The 23,074-nt window shown below is 39.0% G+C and overlaps 2 protein-coding genes across 2 annotated transcripts; one reads left to right on the top strand and one right to left on the bottom strand.

Moving 5' to 3' along the window:
• Positions 1-59: 59 nt before the first annotated feature.
• Positions 60-10,500, bottom strand: LOC124291230 (m-AAA protease-interacting protein 1, mitochondrial-like). The gene is made up of 5 exons (XM_046728176.1): positions 9,925-10,500; positions 7,270-7,341; positions 5,278-5,407; positions 3,029-3,161; positions 60-1,119 (listed from the first exon to the last, which is right to left on the bottom strand). The coding sequence occupies exons 1-5, from the start codon at positions 10,498-10,500 to the stop codon at positions 1,029-1,031; spliced, it is 1,002 nt and encodes a 333-aa protein (XP_046584132.1). The 3' UTR covers positions 60-1,028.
• On the top strand, positions 10,491-20,178 carry LOC124291229 (tRNA wybutosine-synthesizing protein 5-like). The gene is made up of 7 exons (XM_046728175.1): positions 10,491-10,623; positions 11,087-11,241; positions 11,863-11,932; positions 13,153-13,335; positions 14,874-14,961; positions 19,506-19,622; positions 19,853-20,178. Exons 1-7 carry the CDS (start codon positions 10,522-10,524, stop codon positions 20,116-20,118), a joined length of 981 nt encoding a protein of 326 aa, XP_046584131.1. The 5' UTR covers positions 10,491-10,521; the 3' UTR covers positions 20,119-20,178.
• The last annotated feature ends 2,896 nt before the right edge of the window (positions 20,179-23,074 follow it).

The following is a 23,074-nucleotide window of genomic DNA, read 5'->3' as shown; positions in this document are numbered from 1 at the left end:
CAATCTAGTGATCAACAGCATGAGCATCGATCTGCGCAATTGGGAACCGATGACACATGTCAACCAAGTCAGCGAGCCTGACCACCCGATCCCAAGGTTCATTCTAACCCGGACCTTCACGGGTATTTTAAATGATAGAGTCTAGACCAGACAGGTCTAGATATTGTGAGGAAGAATCCGCACTGTTTGGGTACCATGACACACAAGTAACAACGTCACAGAGTCTGACCACACAATCCACTTTGTCACCGCTCACAGCGCTCTAAGACTATTCCAATTACATGACACTTGTATAAAACTGAATCTGGACTAGATAATCCAGTATTCAATACTGTGACTGATCAACACTTTCAGAATATTGGTATGATAGCCATTAGCCAATCAACCAAATTAGCAATATTCCATCAACATCATGGCAGGGGACACCAGAAATTGGCTTCACACATTGTACCCATGTGGTGAACTGACCATGGGCCTTCAGCATGACACACTAATGCTTTAACTATAAGGTGATACAGATAGCTATTTTCAACTCAAACCATCACATCTTAAGGATCATTTCACTGGTGCCTTGATCCAAATCCACAAAACGTTCATAGCACTACAATATTTGTAAATGATACACAATAGAGTTACAACAGGGCACAATTTTACAATCAGGACCCAGAACTTCAAATATGATTCATAGTCAAACAGTCTGGTATAGACAGGTTGATATTAATCAATTAGCTGCCAGTTAACTATTTCACAAATAAAATTCTCAAATATGTGAGTTCTCAAAACTGAAACAAGGAGGAAGTTGCAGTTGGTGAGGCATATCTTCAACAACTTAAGCAACACAACAATATATTTAAGTTTGATGAAGGAAGCAGTGAAGTGTCTTTCTTTAAAGTCTCTACCTTAAAGCTCTGAGTATAGCATGATATTGTCACCGTAAAACTGTGTTAGGGCACTACCAGTCTTCATAATTCCCAGTGCCAGAGTAAACATGTCATCCAAATTTGAATATTGTGTTTATAGCGAATCGTTCATATCATTGTAAATTCTTTGGGAGAGAAGTGGTTTAGTTTGTTGATACTCCAGTCTCCTTCCACACCTTTCGTGAACTCTCGGATAAACCTGAAACAATGGAGAGTGAGTGAGTGAGTGAGTATGGTTTTACGCCGCGTTTAAGCAATATTCCAGCAATATCAAGGCGGGGGACACCAGAAATGGGCTTCACACATTGTACCCATGTGGGGAATCGAACCCGGGTCTTCAGCGTGACGAGCGAACGCTTTAACCACTGGGCTACCCCAACGCCCGAAACAAAGGAGAGAGTTTGTATTAACATCACATGGGGTAAGGTTTTTTTGGTTTTGGTTTTCATCTTTATTTATTCCATTTCAAGTTGCATGTATTGATATTAAGTCATAGTATAAAGAAGTATGTTATGAAGACTCACAGCAAAAAGTATGGATGCAGAGAGTCTACAAAACATACATTTTGAAAATAAATTTCTAATTTTTAAATCCAGATTTGAATTTCCCACTGTGTCAGTCAGGTGGCCATAGAAACAAGCCTTGGAGTGGGGAAAATGTTCATTCAGGGTTTCATATTTCAGGCAGGCTGGGAAAATGCCAAATATGTGCGTATTTCAGTCACTTTACTCACCTAAGTATTACATCATTGAGTAAGTTTACTAAGCAGGTATGTTCTGCCTTATGTCATACCTAATCAAAACCAACTTAAATATAATGGAAATTATTTCATAAACAATCACTCATCCTTTACTGACAGTACAACTTGATAGCAATCTATGCCTGTTTCATTACGCAAGAGATTTTTATAAATATATTCCGTACGCATTTGTTTTAAACTTTTTGCGTATCTAACATTTTAAATGCGTAATTGGTACGCAACAATTATTTTTCAATGCGTAATTCTATGCGTATTTTACCCGGATACGCAGCTAATCTGGGCCTCTGACACATGTCTATTTTAGTAGTAGTTTAGCCGTTACAGTCTTGTCACTCACGGGCAGATAACATCTTCATTGCTGAGGAGTAGCAAATGGGAGACTATTTGGAAACCCACGGGGGTTTCGGAGGTTTGAGCCCCGGCCTTTTTAAGCAGCATGAGAAATCCTGGTAGCTTGCTGTTTAAGGCTTGAAGTATAGATTAATCTTTTGGCAAGTAGTAAAATGTGATCTGCTACATGGTTGTTGGAGGACAGTCCAAACATAATAATGAATTTAGAGAGTGTGAAATTGGTTTGGAGGAATTCTTCAACTTTAAGCCAAAAGTTCCCAACAAATTGACATTCAAAGACATATTCATGTGATAAATCTTCTGAGGCGGTTTTACAAACTGTACATGTATCATCATCAACTATCTTCATCTTCAATAAAAAAAATTTGTATAAATTATTCTGTTTATAAATCTGTATTGAAAGTTACATGGGGCAAGTTGCTTGGGTCTGAAGGAAAAAGGAGTGAGAGAGGGAAGCAGAGAGAGAGGAAAAGCATTTCAAGCCACAGAGAAACATGAGTGAGTGAGTGAGTAGGTTTAACTTTATGCCGCACTCAGCAATATTATGACATGGGTCAATCAAGTCAGCGAGCCTGACCACGCGATCTGGTTAGTCGCCTCTTACAACAAGCATGGGTTACAGAGAAACATGAACCTTGAAACCAAGGCCCTTGTCAGGTTTCTCACTTTTCATACACTTTTCTGAGTTTTCATCTGGGTATTTACAGAGGATGAAATCTTGGCATATGTACCTAAATATATATATATATATATATACAGATATACTACATTTGCTTACAAATAGAAATATCTGGTAAAAACAAATGTTGCAGATGTTAACAAAAACCATGTACCAAGATAATGCCCATTAATACATAGTTGTTTTTGGGGGGGGGTTTACTGTCAAGGGCATGGCAGTTACTTTTTTTTATATTTTTTTTTTACCATTAATACATAGTTACCATAGCAACAGAAGCACACACTGGTAAATTCTATGAATAAATGAATATGCACTCACCTATAGTTACATATATACAGTCTTTCTTGGTTGTCTCGCACTTCATTGTAATATTCCATAGGTTCCTTTTCTTTGGCTTCATTGTAACCATGGAAACCCTGGAGCACCACTGTAACCTCCACAAATCTTCTCTCTGAAGAAAAGTAGCTCCAATTATTAAAGAACGTAAATCAATTCAACTGACATTGACACTGTACTGGCATACAAGACTTCAACTTTGAAGGTAAAACAAGCATCTTGAAAGGGTTGAACAATACCGAGTGCCCCTTTTAAGTTGCCATGACAGCTATCAGTGAGCATTATGGAAATGGAAAAGAAAAAACAGTAACTGACACCCTGCTGAAGAGATAGGATGGTCTTCAATGAAAAGATTGATAATTTTGTATTTCATATTTTATATTTGTTTAATATGGCACTTAGCAATTAAAGCTTTGAGGCAGCAACCTGTATATACACAAGCTTGGACATATTAAACCAGTGATCGATACAATGAGCAACAACCCATGCCTCTGGCATGACATGAATCAGACAAGTCACCAAGCGAGATCAACCAATCCATTAAGGTCTCTCTTAGAACTAACATTGGTTCAAGGGACTAATTTTAACAAGAAATCTGGGTCCTACAGGGTCTTATCAAACAGATGTTACCCACAGACTTTCCATACGCCTTTAATGACTTCTCAACATGCAAAATCTAGAATTTGGCACACATATTAATCATTGTCATAATGTCAGTAGAAAATCGGTGTTGTTTGTTTGTTGTTGCATTCAGTAATATTCCAGCTATATGCTGTCAGTCTAATATTATTGGAGGTCTGAGTAATTGAAATAATCGAAGATTGGTCGGAGTGACTGAACAACTATGCAATTGATCATGTTTTCTTATAATCGAACACAAACAATTTTGACACACTTGTTTGCATTAACAATATTTTTCAAACGTTGATTTGTCTGTGTCATGAAATTAACATTTCATAAGCACTACAAGCTTGTTCCACGTCATGACTGAATTTATCTCAAAGAATCAAGGAGATTTATGTTCTTAACATACTAGTCATCCTTAAAGATGTGAAATTTGCAAATGAATTTGGTGCAATTTGCAAAATAAAACCCCAAGAACTACATGTTTTCCTGTGCATTAACAAACATAACAGGAAATTTTGATAAATAACACTAAGCAATTATTTTCGATGATGGATCGGTTGTATTAAACCAATCATCAATTATGAAATTTTAAACAATTCCCAACACCGCAGTCTATATATACTTCCCACCAAAAGTTTAGACTCACTTATAACACTCACTATAAGCTATGTATATATATATGGTTACATCGAAGATTGATGTCTCCAATAACTTGGGGGAACCAACTGCAATCCTTATGCAGATGGGTTGCACGAGGATCATGCATCAAATTGCTGAAAAGCATGTGCAAATATCGTGCATGTGAACATCTGCGGTTTGGTGTAAAGTTTTGTTAAGAATTCGCCAATTTTCACCGATTTTTATCATTCATTGATCTCATGACAATAATCATTTCAACGTTACGAATTTGTTTTACATTACATCAGTTAATGTGTAAACAGTACCTTTAAATAGTATGGAATATTTTGCAACATTTAGTTAGAACGGTTGCCTGAAGTAAGTGGCTATATTTACACTAGTGAGTCTAGACTTTTGATGGGAAGTATATAAAACCAAGACAATCCAGCGACACAATGACATCAACCAAGTCATCTGAACCAATCGTGAAGGATTGCACAGGTACTCCTCCAGCTTCTGTCACAATATTTATAACTATACTGCAAGTGTATCACGTATTAGGTGAGGTGAAATTGGGTTTTACGTCGTGCTTTAGAATATTTCGCTCATATGACGACGTGCATGCGTGTGTATGTGTATGTGCGGCTGCTTGTACTAGCCCAGACGTAAGCTGGTTTTATAGTGCTAGCTCACTGAGATACCATGCCGCAGTGAAGCATGAATACCCCAATCAGACACATTATACTGACTCCAAGCCAACCAGTCCTTGTTGTACCCATTAATGCCCAGCGCCAGGCAGGGACCAACAAGTACCATATTTTAACGTCTTTTGGTATGACGCGGTCGGGGATCGAACCCACGACCTTCCGCTCTCCGGGCGGACGCTCTAACCACAACACCACAGAGGCGGTTATCAAGTATTAAGTTGAATAAGGGCTTCACTTGGGCGATTCAGAATCATCTCGTCTACACACATCTATATTTACCTGAGTGATCATCAAATATCATGCCAATCTCGTACACAAAGCGGAAGAAGATATCCCGAGGATTAACACCGACAAATCTTCTCTGGCTCACATCTAAATCTGCATATGAGTTCCGGATTTCTTGAATGGCCTGTAAAAAATAGAGGGTTTCAGAATTCTTTATTCCCACTTTTAACAGTACTGTGTTCCAGTTTTATCCTGGCATGTCATATGGGAAGACTGACTGACTGACTGAGTTTGGTTTTACGCCACTATTAGCAATATTCCAGCTATAGTCCGTTTGGCTCAAAAGCGGACCGATGAATTGCAATCTTACTCGAAAACTAATAAACATAAAATACTCAATGAAACACTGATCATAATCAAAACGTCAGACCAACTCTGTGAGGTTTTTGCAGAATTTATGTCCTAAAAATAATAAAGTTGTTTAACAAACTATCATTAAAATATTGACACAGTTCACTACTTGTTACGAGGGAGGAGTGCATAGAAAGGGACAGTCAAGTGTGCGAGAAAGGATGGAGACGGCACAGCACAGGTTAATGGATCAATAACTTTGTCGGCACTTGTGCACGTGCTTCCCTAACACCTGGCTGTCCCTTTCTCTGCACTCCTCCCTCGTAACAAATAGTGAACTGTGTCAAAATTTTAATGATAGGTTGTTAAACAACTTTATTAATTTTAGGACATAAATTCTGCAAACAAATCACAGAGTTGGTTTGACGTTTTGATTATGATCAGCGTTTCATTGAGTATTATATGTTTAGTAGTTTTGGAGTTAGATTGCAATCCATCGGTCTGCTTTTGAGCCAAACGGACTATACATCACAGCAGGAGATACCAGAAATGGGCTTCACACATTGTACCCTTGTGGGGATTCAAACCAGTGTCTTTGGCGTGACCCACCGCCCCCTCATGTGGGAAGAAAGCCCAAGAGAAGCAGTTCTCAAACTTTTAATCATTATGGTGAATCCAACAAGCATGAGTATTGTGTTGACAAATCAAGAAACATAATTGGGTAGAACCTGGATTACAAACAATGGTCATACTATAGGTTTCTGGAGTACCAAGGGCGTGGGGTAGCCTAGTGGCTAAAGCGTTCACTCATCACGCCAAAGGCCCAGGTTTGATTCCCCACATGTGTACAATGTGTGAAGCCCATTTCTGGTGTCCCCTGCCTTGATGTTGCTGTAAAATTGCTAAAAGCTGCGTAAAACCATACTCACTCACTCTGGAGTACCCACATGGGACACAACTCATCACGGCAAATTGTGGATCTTAAGATCTGGATCCATCTGGGCCACCTATGCTCCCTATATCACTAGAGCAATCAGGTACCAGAAGTGAGCACCTTCCACAATAAATGCATGACCAGGGCAAGTGCTTCAGGGCAAACAAAACATAATGAATTCCTATTTCAACCCATCCAAACATTGTGTAGGCAGAATTTCAGGAGGTTGCACTTCCTTGCTTTCTTTTAAAAACAAAACTCTGTAACATGTCCGTAAAAGCTGTTTTTAAACACAGATATCCACTGATTTATCTGTGGTGAAGTGCTGTAAAAATTTACGGCTCCCAAGGTGGTGCATATGCTGCACCATGGACAGTCCCAATATTCCACACTCAGAAATGCTGCATTTTAAAGGAAAAGGTGGACACCACAGCCTCATTTTATAGGTGGACACCACAGATATATGATGGGGTACTGTAAATAATCAAGTCTGGACCAAACAATGCAGTGATTGACATCATGAGCATTGATCTGTGCAATTGGTCTTGGCTGACATGTGTCATAAATAAAAAGCTAAGAAAGGTTACAAAATTAGTTGGAAAACTTTTCTTTTTTTCGCACGACACTCTCTCACTGATTGGGGTTGGAGTTGAAAAACACATAAATGACATGGATGGGCTGAGATAAACCTGGATCAAGCACACATTTTGGCTGTTATGACATGCAAACACTTGACATAGAGTAGAGAGGGATTTTATTACCTCATCTTCCACTAGTCCCTGCAGACTGTCAAAGTTGCCCACAGATATGCAGCTGGAGACAAGGGACACAGCCTGAAAAACAAAGCCAGAACAGTTTTGTTTTGTTTTGTTTTGTTTTGTTGTTTAAGTTGCACTCAGCAGTATTCCAGCTATATGGCAGCAGTCTGTAAATAATCGAGTCTGGACCAGACAATCCATTGATCAACAGCATCAGCATCGACTGACTGACTGACTGAGTTTTGGTTTTACGCCGCTTTTAGCAATATTCCAGCAACATCACAGCGGGGACACCAGAAATGGGCTCCACACATTGTACCCATGGGGGATTCTGTTTGGTTTAAGCCACGGTCAATTGACAATGGCAGCTTTAACCACTAGGCTACCCACCGCCCCACCATGAGCATCGATCTACACAACAGGGATATGATGACATGTGTCACCAAAGTCAGCAGGCTTGACCACCCAAAAATATTCCAATAATTTATAATATTGAAAAGACTATGCTAAATTTAGATATTAATTTGTTTTCAACAAGATATGATCATGATGCTGGACAGATCATAAGAATTGTCAGAAAGGAATGTGTATGTGCATGTTGAATTTTCAATTGGTTTTGTCAACTAATCATGAGTCATCAATAACCTGTCTAACCTCATGATGTTTAACCAGCTGTTAACTATTGCAGATACCTTTGTAGAGTATATTCATAACTTTTCCTAAAAGGATTCATACTTGGAAATTAGTTATTCCCTTCCACATGTTCTCATGAAAATGAGTTGAAATCAACATTTTATAGCAAAACATTAAAGGTCACATGCAACATAAAACACAACTTTGCAGATTCTGATACCTTTCGGTATGGACTTACAGTAACAAATTATCAAAAATGCAAATTCAGCTTATAAAGTTGAAAAATATGTGATGAAAAAAAAATCGAAATCGGAGTTCAAACGATTCACTAATTTCACCCCCGAGCTGGGGTGAAAAGTTGTTTCAACAGCTGTGCTGCGCTGCGCCCAGAGCGCATGCGCAGTGATTAGGTTCACGCGGCTTGAACCGGGAAGGCGACTCATAAAAACACAGCAAGTGATGCGTGCAAGGATTATCGCTGTGGTCGAAGTTGGAGAACAAAAGATGTTTCTTGTGGTTACAAGCATCTTGGGTCTGCAGTAATAAAAATACACTGGTGCCATACTTTTTCTTATTTGTTTTCACATCTTGCTTTTTGGGGGTTGGTAGATTTGCAAACCAAGTTTTCAAGAAAGTGTAGCCTTAGAAATACTAATTTCATTGTTAAATTGGATACATTGAAAAATATGTTGATTGTGATAAGCAGTCTCTGTCACAGGCAAAACTCAATATCTGTTTTATTGACACCTATGTGTCTGCCTTCCTGTCTTCTAATGACAATATGTAATACACAACTTCGATCACTGACCACATGCAATTTTAACTTAACACCTATCAGGCTATACACCATAAACAAAATACATTGATTTATGGCTCGTGCACCTGAGTTCTGTCTCTGTCACATTATGTAATTACACAGACAGGCAGGTGTGATACTTGTACACATGACATGTTATTATGTCTGTGGGTTGCAAACAAACTGCATCCATTTTTCTCGGATGACTGGATCGGACGGAAACCGGTGCAAACTCAGATTGTCAGTTTCAAGTCGTGCTTTGTACTTGGACAAACGACAGTTTCCAGCCACGCAGTAGTTCACCATCTCAGTATTTGTTGATTGGATCTAGCACAAATGCAGAAAATTATGAGCATGTATTTACAAAACCAGGAGGAGGACAAAGCCACCTGGACAAAAACCACCTGGACAAAACCCAACATCTCTATATATACACACACAATGAGCCCTCAGCACGTATGGCAAATGAACCAGCCAGTGAAAGTCCTCGTTACACTTGAGTGCACACCCACCCGCTCTGACTGGGTTCGGTCTCCCGGGTGCTTTGTTTCGAGGGAAGTAAACCCAAGTACAAAATATTGCACTTTTGATTTGCGATTGTATGCTTATAATTTTTTATTTGTTTTTCATAATCAGCAATGTATATTATATGTCATGAATAAGTGATAATTGTGTTTTAAGTATGTTTGCTTTTTTGGTTGCATGTGACCTTTAACTTGTCATACTTGTATTCATTATAAACAAGATGATATTATGAGGTTTTCAAATACTTGTCCACAGGCACTCACTAAACATAAAATCATGTTAATCTATTGCAACTGCTTCACCTAGTGTGAAACAAAAGTAACTATGATAATTTATTGATGAATATGTCCGGACACTAGATTTTCGAGGGTTACACAAATTTCACTGCTGAAATTACATTACCGGGTTTTATTTTTAGATTTCTATTACAATAACCCTTCCTAAAAGTGATGCATTTTCTTATTGTCATCTTTGCCATGAGAGTTCATTGATGCTTGCTGATTACATAGGATGCTATTATTAAACTTAACACAGGATATTTGTAACAGCAATGCAAGAGAGGTTACCTTTTATATCATCTTGTGATATTTGTAGACATAAAAGTTGGAAAGACAAATGGTCGATATGACAAACATACAGTAATCCAGCATTGAAATTTATATACCCCCTTCCTGTCTTGTGTTGTGTACAGTCAATTTAATTACCTGTATACATCCCTCTATGAAAGTGTCAATCGTGAATGATTTGTCGAAATAACCTGTAATCAAAAAGGCAAAAATTCTATTTTTCATCGATTTTATGATATTAGGCCATAAAATTTCAGGGAATTCCATTAACTTCAGTGGAATTCTACGTTTCTTCCCACTCTCGTCAAATCCTGTAGAGAAAGAACGCGCGTTGTGGCGCTGTTCCACTTTGGAGCCAGGCACGTTGCTTGCAGACGTTTTACAACAAGAACCATCTTCGTGCTTAGCGAATGTGATTGTTGACAACTGGGGAAAGTTCTGACAAGATGATTTTGATGTTTGACGCAACAAGACACGACTCAGACTGGGCCTATGCGTCAAAGGGAATGTCCGCAAGCCAAGTTTTGAAAGTTTTGAAATAACACGCGGGCGTATGTTTGAGTAAATAATCGCTCCAAAAGCCCAAATCGATCGCAAGGCCATTTTCGAAAATACACATTGGTCTGGAGTTGCCTCCCTTCTACGAGAATCAATTTTGGTTTTCTTGACTAAAGATTTCCACTTCCTCTTACTCACATTACGCGAAGAAGACATAGATTCTACTAACCGAAACAAATGAATGGTGACAACGCAACATCGATATTCCGAACGAATTATGATTTACCAGTTATACACAATGCTACAAAAGATATATTCTTGAATGACGTGTATCCAAAGGTAAACCCAGGACTAGTTAAGACAAATCGTTGTTACATGTGGCAGAAGCGCATATAAAATATCATTTGCACTGCTCATTTGTCGAATATTATTCCTGGTTTTGGAATGAATTAAATGCTATAAATGAAAGAATATGTAAAACTGTCGTAAATATTTGGGTAAGATTACAGAATACCGGATACCTTCCTAACTCCTAGGGTTAGGGTAAGGTTTAGGGTTAGGGCAAGGTTTAGGGTTAAGGTAAGGTTTAGGGTTCGGATTAGGGTAAGGTTTAGGGTTAGGGATAGCGTTAGAGTTAGATAGACGTGACATTAACAATATGGTTGGTATGTATCCGGTATTCTGTAAGTGCACCAATATTTGTTCAATTCATAATGAATAGAGAAATTGATGACACCGATAATGTGTTTATCTATTGTGTTCCAAGTGTTGATCATGTGATGAGAAGTGAATGTTTTTTCAGAGAAAACCTGTTATTTTGAGAGGAATAGACATTGGGCCATGCAGAGAGAAATGGTCAGTTGACCATCTCAGAAAATTTGGAGGGGACAAGGAGGTGAAGATTCATGTGTCCACTACTCCACAGATGGATTTTTTAAAGAAAAATTTTGTTTACAGGTAGAACCCAATACAGTGATTATATATAAATTTTTCTGACATTAACATGTTTGTTCAAGATTGTTTTATAATTTGGCAAGAAGAGTGTATTTAAAATATTCGCATAAATCACAGCAGGGAAGGTGAGAGTAATTGCCTTGTAACTATTGTCAAAAATATCTGAGTTTCCTCAAATACCTTTGGATGGTTCATTAAATAAATAATTATTCATGGTCTCTTGTTTCATCAAGTTTTATCTACATTTGAACTAAGTTTGATAGCTCTGACAACAAATATAAGTTTTTATGTGTGTTTTTATAATGACATCGTCTGCCAAAATAACTTTTAAATATAGGGTGCTTAGAATATATTATTATTGCAACTATGGTACTCGTAACTTTATTATGTTTCAGTTTTATTATGTATATGAAGGTAATAGGGCTTTGATTGACATTTAGATGTCAGTCACCCAACCAAAATATCCAGCATGGCTTCTCATCAAGTAACATTTAAATTTGCTGGCATTTTCTACAAATGATAATCGTTTATATAATTTTTATTCCTTCCAGACATTGACCATCACTGTCATTAGTTTGCCATTATGATTGTTAATTTCATTTCTGATCTCTTTTTCCATTTTAGATCATTACCATTTTCAACTTTTGTACAAAGGGCAGCAGAAGAAAGACATTCCGAGTTTTTCCTTTCTGAGGTAAGGAAATTTGCTCACCGTAGATATCTTTTTAAGAGTGTCATGGCACTACCTGACAATGGTCTGTCTCTTGTTACCAATTGATGTCTTACATGATGAGGTGGACAGGTTGACTGACTTGATTGATGCATGTCACCAAAACCAAATTCCATTGATTGATGCTCCTGATGTCAGTCACTGGATATTCTGGTCCAGGCAGCAGGAATATTGCTGACTGTGGCATTAAACAACAAAAAATTCCCAAACAACATGCATTTTATTTTGTGGATATGTAGAATCTCATGAGTGAAGCCAGATATCAGTGTTATTACTAGCTGTGTCAGAAGTGCCATTTTGTCCAGAATGGAAATTTCAACTATAAATATTTTGCCCGTGCTCGGATCCAGATTGGCTTCTATGCTTTGTGTCTTGATCAGTGGTTTAATGTGTTTCACCATCTGCATCACTGTGGGTTTTGTCCCACATTCAACAGAAGCTCTTGGTTCAAATCTGTTGATTCAAATTATTTCATCAAGGCTTTATGCAAGTCTAGGGGCCAGTGGGATAACCTCATGGTTATAGTGTCTGCTCATCATGCTGATACCCCGGGTTCGATTCCCAACATGGGTACAGTGTGTGAAGCCCATTTCTGGTATCCCTGTCTTTCATCTATGATATTGCTGGAATATTAGCCTCATGCTTAAAAAAACCATACATCATGCTGACTCACTCGGTTCGAACCATGAACTCATTTCTGGTATCCCCTGTCGGATATTGCTGGAATATTGCACTCATACTCACTCACTCACTATGCAAGTCTAAGTAGCAAAATATTACTATTAAACAGCAGGAAGTGGAGTCATTCCTCAGATGAGGATAACACCTTCAGTTTTGGGGAATGAGGCATCTGATCTCAGATCACATGTTATTTCCCAAAAATATAAATGTTGTGGGCTCACCCCGATTTCCTACATTTCAGAACTAGGGTAGGTAGGTAGGTTTGGGGTACACACACTGCAAAATATTTTCACACTCATGTGTCAGAAAATAAATTCTCCTCACACTCACTCACTCAGCTAGGAATATTTAGGATGCAGGGTCGGGAAATCGAACCACAAACTTTTTTTAGGCCTTATTTCCACAGAAACTACAAAAGGATACACTCACTCGCCACTCAACTGCTCACTCACCCACCACTCACTCACTCACCCATTCACCCACTCACCCACTCACTGTTGCAGGAAGAGCATTACTACCTGAGGGCTCTAGGGGATGATCCTAGAAAAGACATAGCAGATATTCACCATCAGTTCCCGGAGTTGGCTGCTGACATCCACTTGCCCGAGTTCTATGAGCCATCCAAGTTCTACTCCAGCGTGTTCCGTATAGCATCACCAGGAGTACAGTTGTGGACCCACTATGATGTAAGGGCATAATGATATCACTGGAGACAGTCTGTGCTATAACGTTTTCAGTCTGCTTGCATTTTTGCAATATTTTTGCATTTCTTTAACCATTTACCATAAAAATCGATGTTTCAGAAAACAAATACAATCAGAATCCGAAGATATTTTTTAATACCTCCTTCAGTAAAGATCACCATGACTATAAAAATAATGCAAAGGATTTTTATGTGATTGACAATGTTTTTAGTATCATCATCTTTGTAAAAACTGAAATGCCACTATCAAGACCAAAAACCAATTCAAGATTCTTTTACCTTTTTATCACCTCTCGATCCAAAGTAAAGCTTACATGAAAATAGTTTTGACATACCATATTTTTCACAACGTAGGTCCGTAACACCATCATGCCAACCAGTTTCTAACATAAAACCTCAAAACAGTATTGAAAGGACTTGTTGGCAACAATTGGACCTAACATCCATTTAATCAACAGTTTCATCATAAATTATGCCATCTGTACATTGTTTTTTATTTTAAGATTTAAATGTTGACTTTTCTGACTCGTCTTCACACTCAAGTTTTGTCTGAATTTAATTTTGAATTTGATTGTAATGAGACATTTATTGTCAAACCACACCAGAAATATTTTCAAAATATCTGTTTTATGCTTTGTTGTTCATCTCTTTACCATATGAGATATAATATAATAGTAATAATATAATGAAGTTGATGTGAATTAACTGTAGCGATATGAATGATATTATCAATAAACTATGTGTATCTTGATATGTATATTGGGAGATACTCCCAGTTGATCTTCACTGGGTCCTTTACTATATGAGATATAATATAATAGTAATAATATAATGCTGTATGAATGATATTATCAATAAACTGAGTGTAGTATGTTATTGGGAGCGTCCACCGACAGAGTATGTGAAGGTCTGCAGGTTCGATGCTGTAGACATGCGCGTCATACCAAAAGACATTAAAATATGGTACTTGTTGGTCCCCTGCCTGGCAAAAGACGCGTTAAAATATTGTCGCATTAATGGGTACAACAAGGACTGGTCGGCTCGGAGTCAGTATACTGTGTCTGAGTGGGGTATTCATGCTTCACTGCGGCATGGTATCTCAGTGAGCTAGCACTATAAAACCAGCTTAAGTCTGGGCTAGTACAAGCAGCCGCACATACACATACACACATGCACATCGTCATATGAGTGAAATATTCTCAAACACGACGTTAAACCCAATTTCACCTCACCTCTGGTGCTGTAAGTTCAATGTGCAAATTTGAGTCTTTTCTGTCAGGATCCTGATTGTGATTGTGAGTTTGAATCCTGAGTTTTGTGGTTTGTCAGTATCATGCCTAGCTTCCATTAATGTTAATTCAACATATGTAATTATGGGATTGCGCTTTCTCAGTAAAGTACAAATTCTAGCATTTTGGGGAGCTCAGTCCCATCTGGGATTTAAACCCATACTCTGAGAGTAAGGCATGTCAGACTATGAGTTTGTGTTGATTTGTTAATATCATATTCATCTCTATGTAGGTAATGGACAACCTGCTTATACAAGTCAATGGCCGCAAGCGGGTGGTGCTTTTCAGCCCTAGAGAAGTGGAAAATTTATACTTGAATGGTTTGTGGGCTTTTAGTGTGTTTGTCTTCACTGAACAGTAAAATCCTATAAACATCGGATCAGCAGTTTGGGGTGTTTGTGTTTGTGTAAACTTATTACAAATAATTTGACATCCCAGTGCTGCACCATTACTCTCAACAGTGAGGGAGTGAGTGAGTTTAGTTTTTCGCCACTTTTAGCAATATTCCAGCAATATCAGGGTGGGGGACACCAGAAATGGGCTTCACACATTGTGCCCATGTGGGGAATCGAACCTGGGTCTTCGGCGAGACGCCTTAACCACTAGGCTGTCCAACCGCCCCTCACTCTGAACAGTGTCATTGTCCTTGTATTTACATACAGTTATGTTAATGATAGAACAAGCAAGCTGTTAACTTATTATTTGTTGATTTATTTATTGCATTTACAGGGATTTACAGGATGTGAATTCCTGCATCCTATACTCATTAAAACTGACAACGGACGCAACAAAATTTATTAGTGCATAACATGGGGAAACTTGAAAAGTCTGAATGCTTTTGTAAAATGTCAATCAGTAGCAAGAAGTTATCACTGAGTCTGCTACTAGCCAGGCTAAGTAGTTTAATTACTGTAATGTATGTGATGAAATGATACAATACAATAGGATAGTGAATTTGGAATATTACAACATAGTAGTAATAATATTTAATGGACCCCATGTTGTGTCCAGGGACCATTCCACTAACCGATCTTAACTAAGATCAATCTTGGAGTTCACTAAATTTTACAAGCTTAGCTAGAAGTTCCACTAACAGATCAAACGCCACAAGCCTACCATCAACCGTGATCTAATCAAGCTTAGATGAGACTTCATTCCATCTGCTTATATCTCCACTCCTCCACCAAGCCCAGTCTATTGTATAAACATCGAGATCCATTGTATAAACATCTCATTGTAACTACATCTCTGGCTTCCATTCACTATCCTTTATGTATTTTCACTGGCTTCATCAGCTTACTGCTTAGCACCAATCAGTGGCAATTTATGTTGTTTCCTTTGTCTATTCATGTTGTTTCATTGTTATATACAGTATATATATGCAGCTCCTACACTTCATGTATCACTCTTTGCTTGACAACGGTACAAGAATCTGTATCGAAACGTCAGACTCACCAAAATAAAGAAGTTGTTATCCATAAAACTTGTTATATATTGTACGTCTCAACTTCTAAAATGCCACTCAAACAAGTATGAAAGCCATTAATTGTTGATTTATTTATTGATTTTAGCATTCTAAGTGGGATGAGAACTTAGAATTTGGATCTTAATACTCATGACATGGGTAAGATTGGTTAGTGGACAACGGATGCAACGCCACGCAGCTAAGATTGGGATTTTAGGGGTTACAATAGGGAGGGCTAAGATCATTAGTGGAACTGAACCCAGGCCCTGAAAATTGAGAATGAGTCCCAGGACCCTCAATCACAGGACTAGGCATTTATGAAGATATAAACACAGTCACCACTCAACAGATTGCATAAGTATGCAGTTTTTACATTTGTACCTGTAGAAATGCAAAAACTGGTTCTTGAAAAGGCAGTTATTTACCAAAGCTTTGACATGGAAACTATACATAACAGGTAATAACCTTCAGAGGGATCTGTAGTTTTCAATGATAACACTGACTGTTTGGTTTTACGTCGCTTTTAGCAATATTCCAACAACATCACGGGAAATGGACGGGGCAAATGGGGACACACCACAAATTGTGGTCAATGATAACAAGAGTTAATAACAAGCAAGAGGCTTTAATGCTACCTGACAAGGGCACTTAGTTGGAAGTGAAGGGGAATCAGTGTACTAGTATAACTTAACGCTATCCACCCAGACTGTCAAAAACTGAAATTTTATAAAATCGATGTTTGAGTTATTACGTACAGGGGTAATTAGGTGTTAACACTATGGCGTTTGACTCTCCAGGCGTTAAGGAAAACAAAATATGTTATGCAGTACATTCTTTATTGTGGCCACTTTGTAACAATATACAGTGTACGCTGCTCATAGACCCTTGATTCACATCATAGTCATCCCAAGTGAGCCCAGTCTGATCAGCATAGTTCATTATGGAAATCTCTTGTCTCTGAGGCTGGTCCTTGAGACACTGAAGCCTTCCGTCAAGCTCACGGTAGCAGCGCTTCCTTGCTGGTGCACGTCTGTGGCCACACACTTGAGCACGGTGGGCCTCCACAAAGGACTGCTTTCTCTTCAACATATGAACATGCTCATAGATGTTGGGATGACATTTCCCAGTGATATTGGTCAAACGATGATGCCAACCTTCTAGATTATTGTTCATTACGTGTGTGATGGCCATCATTCAGGAATTGGTTCCACAGGTCCTGCTTCCACTGATTTGGTCCATCCACCCATGTCTCTGTGATGTAGTCCATAAATCTGGTGATAGCAGAGCCTTGAGGAGCATCGGCAATAGCTTGGACCCAAACATCCTCAACTTGATAAACAGGCACCAAAGCTAGTGAACAGCATGTCATACACGTCGTCGCCAGTCATCACACTCTTTGTACTCAGTCACTAGGCCAAGTTTCTGGATACATCTCCAAACACACTGACAGTAGTGAAAGTAACATCCACGATAGCAACACTGGCAACACTGTCGACACGGCGTTGAGGGCGGCCTTCTCAAAATCCATCTGAATGACGGTGGCTCTACTCATGGGTAGCTTGGGAATGGTCTTGTGCCTCACTTGGTACATGGATGTTCTAACAGTGTCAAACATAGGAATGTGCTGCAAGATATCATATGGCAGGGACTAGTGTTGGGAATTGGTGTAAATCTCATAATTGATGATTGGTTCATTACAACCGATCAATCATCGAAAATAATTGGTTAGCGTTATTTATCAAATTTTCCTGGTTATGTTTGTTAATGCACAAAAAATAAAGAAAAAACATGTAGTTCTCTTTGTGTGTTTTTTCACAAATTGCACAAAATGCATTTGCAAATTTCACATCTTTAAAGGATGACTAGTGTGTTAGGAACATACATTTCCTGGATGGAGTTGTTAGATAGATTTAATCATGACTTGGAACGAGCTTGTAGTGCTTATGCAATGTAGAGACAAAATAAACCTATTAAAAAATATTGTTATTGCAAACAAGTGTTCCCAAATTGTTTGTGTTCGATTATGAGAAAACATGATCGATTGCTTGGTCGTTTTGTCATTGCGACCAATCTTCGATTATTTTAATTAATGGGACCACCACTAGCAGGGACTCGGCATTTCTTCGGATGTTGATCAGTTCTTCATCGAAGATTCTAGCACGACATTGTGTGATACTCGATTCTGATTGGCTGAGAGCTCATCAAAACCGTACTTAAAATAGCAGTTTAAGACCGCTAATTTAAGTGACCGATTCACAGCGTATGAATACAACGAACTCGTTGACCCTATTGTTTGTAAACAAACATGTCGGACATCGGCAATTTTTATCTCGGCGGCATCTTTGGGGGTTTTTTTAAGTAAAAAGCGAATGGTTTGAAGGAGAATATCTTAAACCAAATCCCAGTGGAGAAACTAAGAAGCTGCAAATCCGTCAGCAGCGCCAAAAGGGGCAGTATATTCAAATCGGGTCCAGATCTACATATGTTGACGTCGACAACACACGTATTGATCAGTAGGGGAGATCAATAATTCGCTTGAGGAAAATCAAATAATTGTACTTGCTCACAGTATAAACTGTATTGTTTTTAATTAATGTATGCTACAAATACAAGCATACTGGTTCCTGAAATAAAGCATTTATGATGTTGAAAATGTCCTATTTTGTTCATTAAACATCCTGTCCCTGAACGGGACGATTCCAAGCGATTTCCAGGAAAAAGGCCCCTTCGCGCCATGTGTTCTTGCGCGCCAAACAGTTCGGTTTTAAAACGCTTATCAGTCGTGCTAGAATGAAGATAAAGCTACACTGTTTTCAATTTTGCGGTCCTTTATCGTTGATTTAAGACAGCTAAATGTTTAATTTAAAACCTCACGCTAACGCGTTAGTTTTTTAAATTACATTTAGCGGTCTTAAATGAACGATAAAGGACCGCAAAATTGAAAACAGAGTAGCTTTATCTTTTAATTGTGTTGATGGTTGTTGTCTCTGTCTTGGAGTAGTGAATGAGCATAGACTTGAATTGGTCGATGTGAAGCAGGAAGACATGTGAGGCATGGTTGTCAAGATGGTTTCCGAAACTGGATATGACGTCATCTCTACTCTGAAGGGTAGCCTTGCAAGTTTTCTCCACACAGCGCCAGTATGTGACGTCATACTCTTTTCTCATTTCAACAACAATGATACTCACGTCTTCTTCCTCGTTAATTAGAGTAGAGCGGATTAGCGCAGTCTTTCTGCTATTCGCAGGTTCATGTTCTCCAAGGCAGTCGACACTCCAGGTGTGGAGCATTGCCACACTCCACTGCTTTTCGAAAGTCCGGGTGTGTATTCAATAAAACATTCGACAGTCCGGGTGTGAACCAACTGAACTACATTTATCAATTGTTGTTGTTGTCAGGAGACAAGTCAGAGGTCATTGACATCGACAATCCTGATCTGGAGCGGTTCCCCAAGTTTCCAGATGCAGAACGACATGAGGGATTCCTCGACCCAGGCGACATTCTCTTCATTCCTGGTGAGGCAGAAAACAAAACAAAAATCCTCAAAATTGTACAAAACTTCAATGTTTTTGTTGATGGTTGTGTCAGAAAAGTAATATTATTTGGCTGATTTGTGTATTTGTAGCTTAATTAAACATTATCTAACTAGACTTTATTCATAATGTTGATTCAATTTCTAACCAACATAAACAAAAAACAACATGACTTTATTCTTCAATAATGTTGATTTTTCCATTATTTTCAGCCCTTTGGTTCCATAATGTGATCTCCCTGGAGTTTGGTGTTGCTGTGAATGTATTCTGGAAACACCTCAGCCCAAACCTCTATGACCACAAGGACACATATGGCAACAAGGACCCCCAGCCAGCCGCCAGAGCCACCCAGATCCTAGACCGTGCTCTGAAGACCCTAGAGGAGCTGCCGCCCGAGTACCGGGACTTCTACGCCCGTCGACTGGTCACAAGGATCCAGACCAAAGCCTACATGAAACAGGATGACTCTGTTTCATGACATCAGTGTTGTTTGCTATTGTGTAAATAAATGCAATTAAATGTTTTTGAAGAAACCTAATTCTGTGTTTTTAGTTCAATATAGGAACATCTGTGTGTTATAAGGCTGGTTATTGTGGTGATCCTGAAACACTTGGGGCAGTAGGTGCCCTTTGATCTAAGGTGCAGTAATTTGCTCTGCAGAGTTGCCTCCCTTAGACATGTCAGCACCTATGATAATGGGTTTGCCCAGTGATGTTTCTTGGTTTGTCAGCAATGTATCCTTGCTTGTAGGTTTCACCAAAGCTGTAATTAATGTCTCTGCATCACTTCAGGCTTTTCACTTCAATTCAGTTGATGATCCATGGTACTGGAATACTGGAGTACTATTCAACAGTGTTTAACCAAACACAATCATTCACTTACTCACCACTCTTACTTCGGATTCACATGCTTCCACTTTCATTAGTTTAGGGAGTGAATGACTGTTGCTTAGAACCTGAATTACAAGTAAAAACAAAACTGGATGTACATCTTTTTCCCAATATATCAGAACACAAACAAATATTGCAATATATATCATTTGACATGGATACACAACCATATATATAACAAATGCTTACTCCCATATGAAAGGATTTCACCAAAATAGCAGGCAGTTTGACATGGATACACAACCATACTGGGATACCGGTAATAGCAGGCAGTCATATGGACTGTGTGTTTTGTGGGAAACTAACAAAATCTTACTCCCATATGTTGAAAGGATTTCACCAAAATAGCGGGCAGTCATATGGACTGTGTGTTTTGTGGGAAAATAACAAAAGCTTACTCCCATATTTTGAAAGGATTTCACCAAAATTACAGTTATACCTAAAAAAATGCATCTCATGTAAGTCAGCAGGATTAAAGTAACTAAAGTGTTCACTGGTCATGCCGATTCCAGTGTTGTGTGCCGTGTAGTAGATCTGAATAATTTTGACTGGAATTATGAAGATGTTTTCTAAACTGTCCGAGGTGAGTGAGTGAGTTTAGTTTTACGCCACATTCAGCAATATTCCAGCTATATGGCAGCGGTCTGTAAACAATCGAGTCTGCACCAGACAATCCCGTGATCAACAGCATGAGCATCGATCTGCGCAATTGGGAACTGATGACATGTGTCAACCAAGTCAGCGAGCCTGACCACCCGATCCCGTCAGTCGCCTCTTACGACAAGCATAGTCGCCTTTTGTGGCAAGCATGGGTTGCTGAAGACCTATTCTACCCCAGATCTTCACGGGTCCTGTGCGAGGTTCAAATGATTGCTACTAAAATACATATAATGCTCTGTATTGTATGTGCACTTGCTTCATGTCCAATGTAATGAGCAATGAGTCTAGACTATATTCATTGTATATGTGAGTGAGTGAGTGAGTTAAAATTTAACGTCACCTCGGCAGTATTTCAGCCATATAGTCACGACATTGTGTATGTGGGCGTAGTGGTAGCCTAATGGTTACGCCGAAGACTCGGGTTCAATTCCCACATTGGTACAATGTGTGAAGTCCATCTCTGGTGTCCCTCAACGTGATATTGTCGTAAAACCATACCCGCAAAATGAGTATGGTTTTACATCCCTTATAATGATATTTCATCAATATCGTGGCAGGGGACACCAGAAATGGACTTCACACATTGTTCATATGCCCTTTATCCACTTGACTACCCCCTGGGTATCACCTTAACCCAATTATTAGTTCTAGGGGTGCAGGCAATGTGAGGGTCCTTTGACGTAACAGTGTAGAGAACTGTACGTTTTGATAATTTCTATAGAGCCTGGAATGAATCATTGATCATATGGACTGGTTCATGAAATGATGCACATAACTGCTCTGAAAGAAAGAACCAAACACATAGCAAAGTCATAGAAGTGTTGTCGGTACAATGAATAATATTGTGCTTTTTTTTTTCTGCATGAATTTTCTGTGTCCATTTGCATGTCGTGTAAATCCCTGTTCCCCCAAATGTGAGGTGAGGTGAAATTGGGTTAAACGTCGTGCTTGAGAATATTTCGCTCATATGACGACGTGCATGCGTGTGTGTGTGTATATGTGGCTGCTTGTACTAGCCCAGACTTAAGCTGGTTTTATAGTGCTAACCCACTGAGATACCATGCCGCAGTGAAGCATGAATACCCCACTCAGACACATTATACTGACTCCAAGCCGACCAGTCCTTGTTGTACCCATTAATGCCGAGAGCCAGGCAGGGACCAACAAGTACCATATTTTAACGTCTTTTGGTATGACGCGGTCGGGATCGAACCAGCGACCTTCCGCTCTCTCGGGCGGACGCTCTAACCACTACACCACGGAGGCGGTCTGTTCCCCCAAATGAAAGTATTACCAATAACAGCACACAACACATACAAGATACATTTCAGTCTTTATTCAAGGAAGCTTTTGCCGCACACCTTCACATCATAGCAAGTCTACATGTCTTTCAGACAGCAAATACATTAATTTATCCAACGTGTGTTGAGGACTCATAGTCCTCTGGACGTGTCTCCGATCAGCACTACTTCCTTCTTATCACAATCTCCATCTCGTCTATACATACCACTCAACTTTTAACAGGAATATTTATCTTTCCATCCCACACAAAACAGATGCTCATGATGTGAATATTTAAATAGATTTAAGGACCTGTGCCCTGTTCCACAAAGTAAACAGCGCTAAGATGATCGTAACTGCCATGGTTTAACATAGACTTGCGACAGTCATAGCGCTACGATTGCTTTGGGAAAAGGAATCCTGTGCCCTGTTCCACTAAGTAAACGTAGCACTAAGATGATCGTAACTCCCTTGGTTTAACATAGACTTGCGACAGTCGTAGTGCTACGATCGCTTTGGGAAAAGGAATCCTGTGCCCTGTTCCACTAAGTAAACGTAGCACTAAGATGATCGTAACTGCCTTGGTTTAACATAGACTTGCGA

Source organism: Haliotis rubra, unplaced genomic scaffold, assembly GCF_003918875.1.
Source record: "Haliotis rubra isolate DU_JTF1 unplaced genomic scaffold, ASM391887v1 Scf487, whole genome shotgun sequence".
Taxonomy (NCBI): Eukaryota; Metazoa; Mollusca; class Gastropoda; order Lepetellida; family Haliotidae; genus Haliotis; species Haliotis rubra.
Note: the sequence above shows the minus strand (reverse complement) of the source record. Positions and strands in the feature narration are given on the sequence as shown.

Coding starts and splice junctions, on each gene's coding strand:
- LOC124291230 (XM_046728176.1), bottom strand. CDS start 10,500: ATGTCTTCTTCGCGTAATGTGAGTAAGAGGAAGTGGAAATCTTTAGTC. Junction 7,342..9,924: donor TCATAGAGGGATGTATACAG/GTAATTAAATTG, acceptor TTTGTTTTTCAG/GCTGTGTCCCTTGTCTCCAG. Junction 1,120..3,028: donor CTGTATATATGTAACTATAG/GTGAGTGCATAT, acceptor CCATTGTTTCAG/GTTTATCCGAGAGTTCACGA.
- LOC124291229 (XM_046728175.1), top strand. CDS start 10,522: ATGAATGGTGACAACGCAACATCGATATTCCGAACGAATTATGATTTA. Junction 10,624..11,086: donor TGAATGACGTGTATCCAAAG/GTAAACCCAGGA, acceptor ATGTTTTTTCAG/AGAAAACCTGTTATTTTGAG. Junction 11,933..13,152: donor CCGAGTTTTTCCTTTCTGAG/GTAAGGAAATTT, acceptor TCACTGTTGCAG/GAAGAGCATTACTACCTGAG.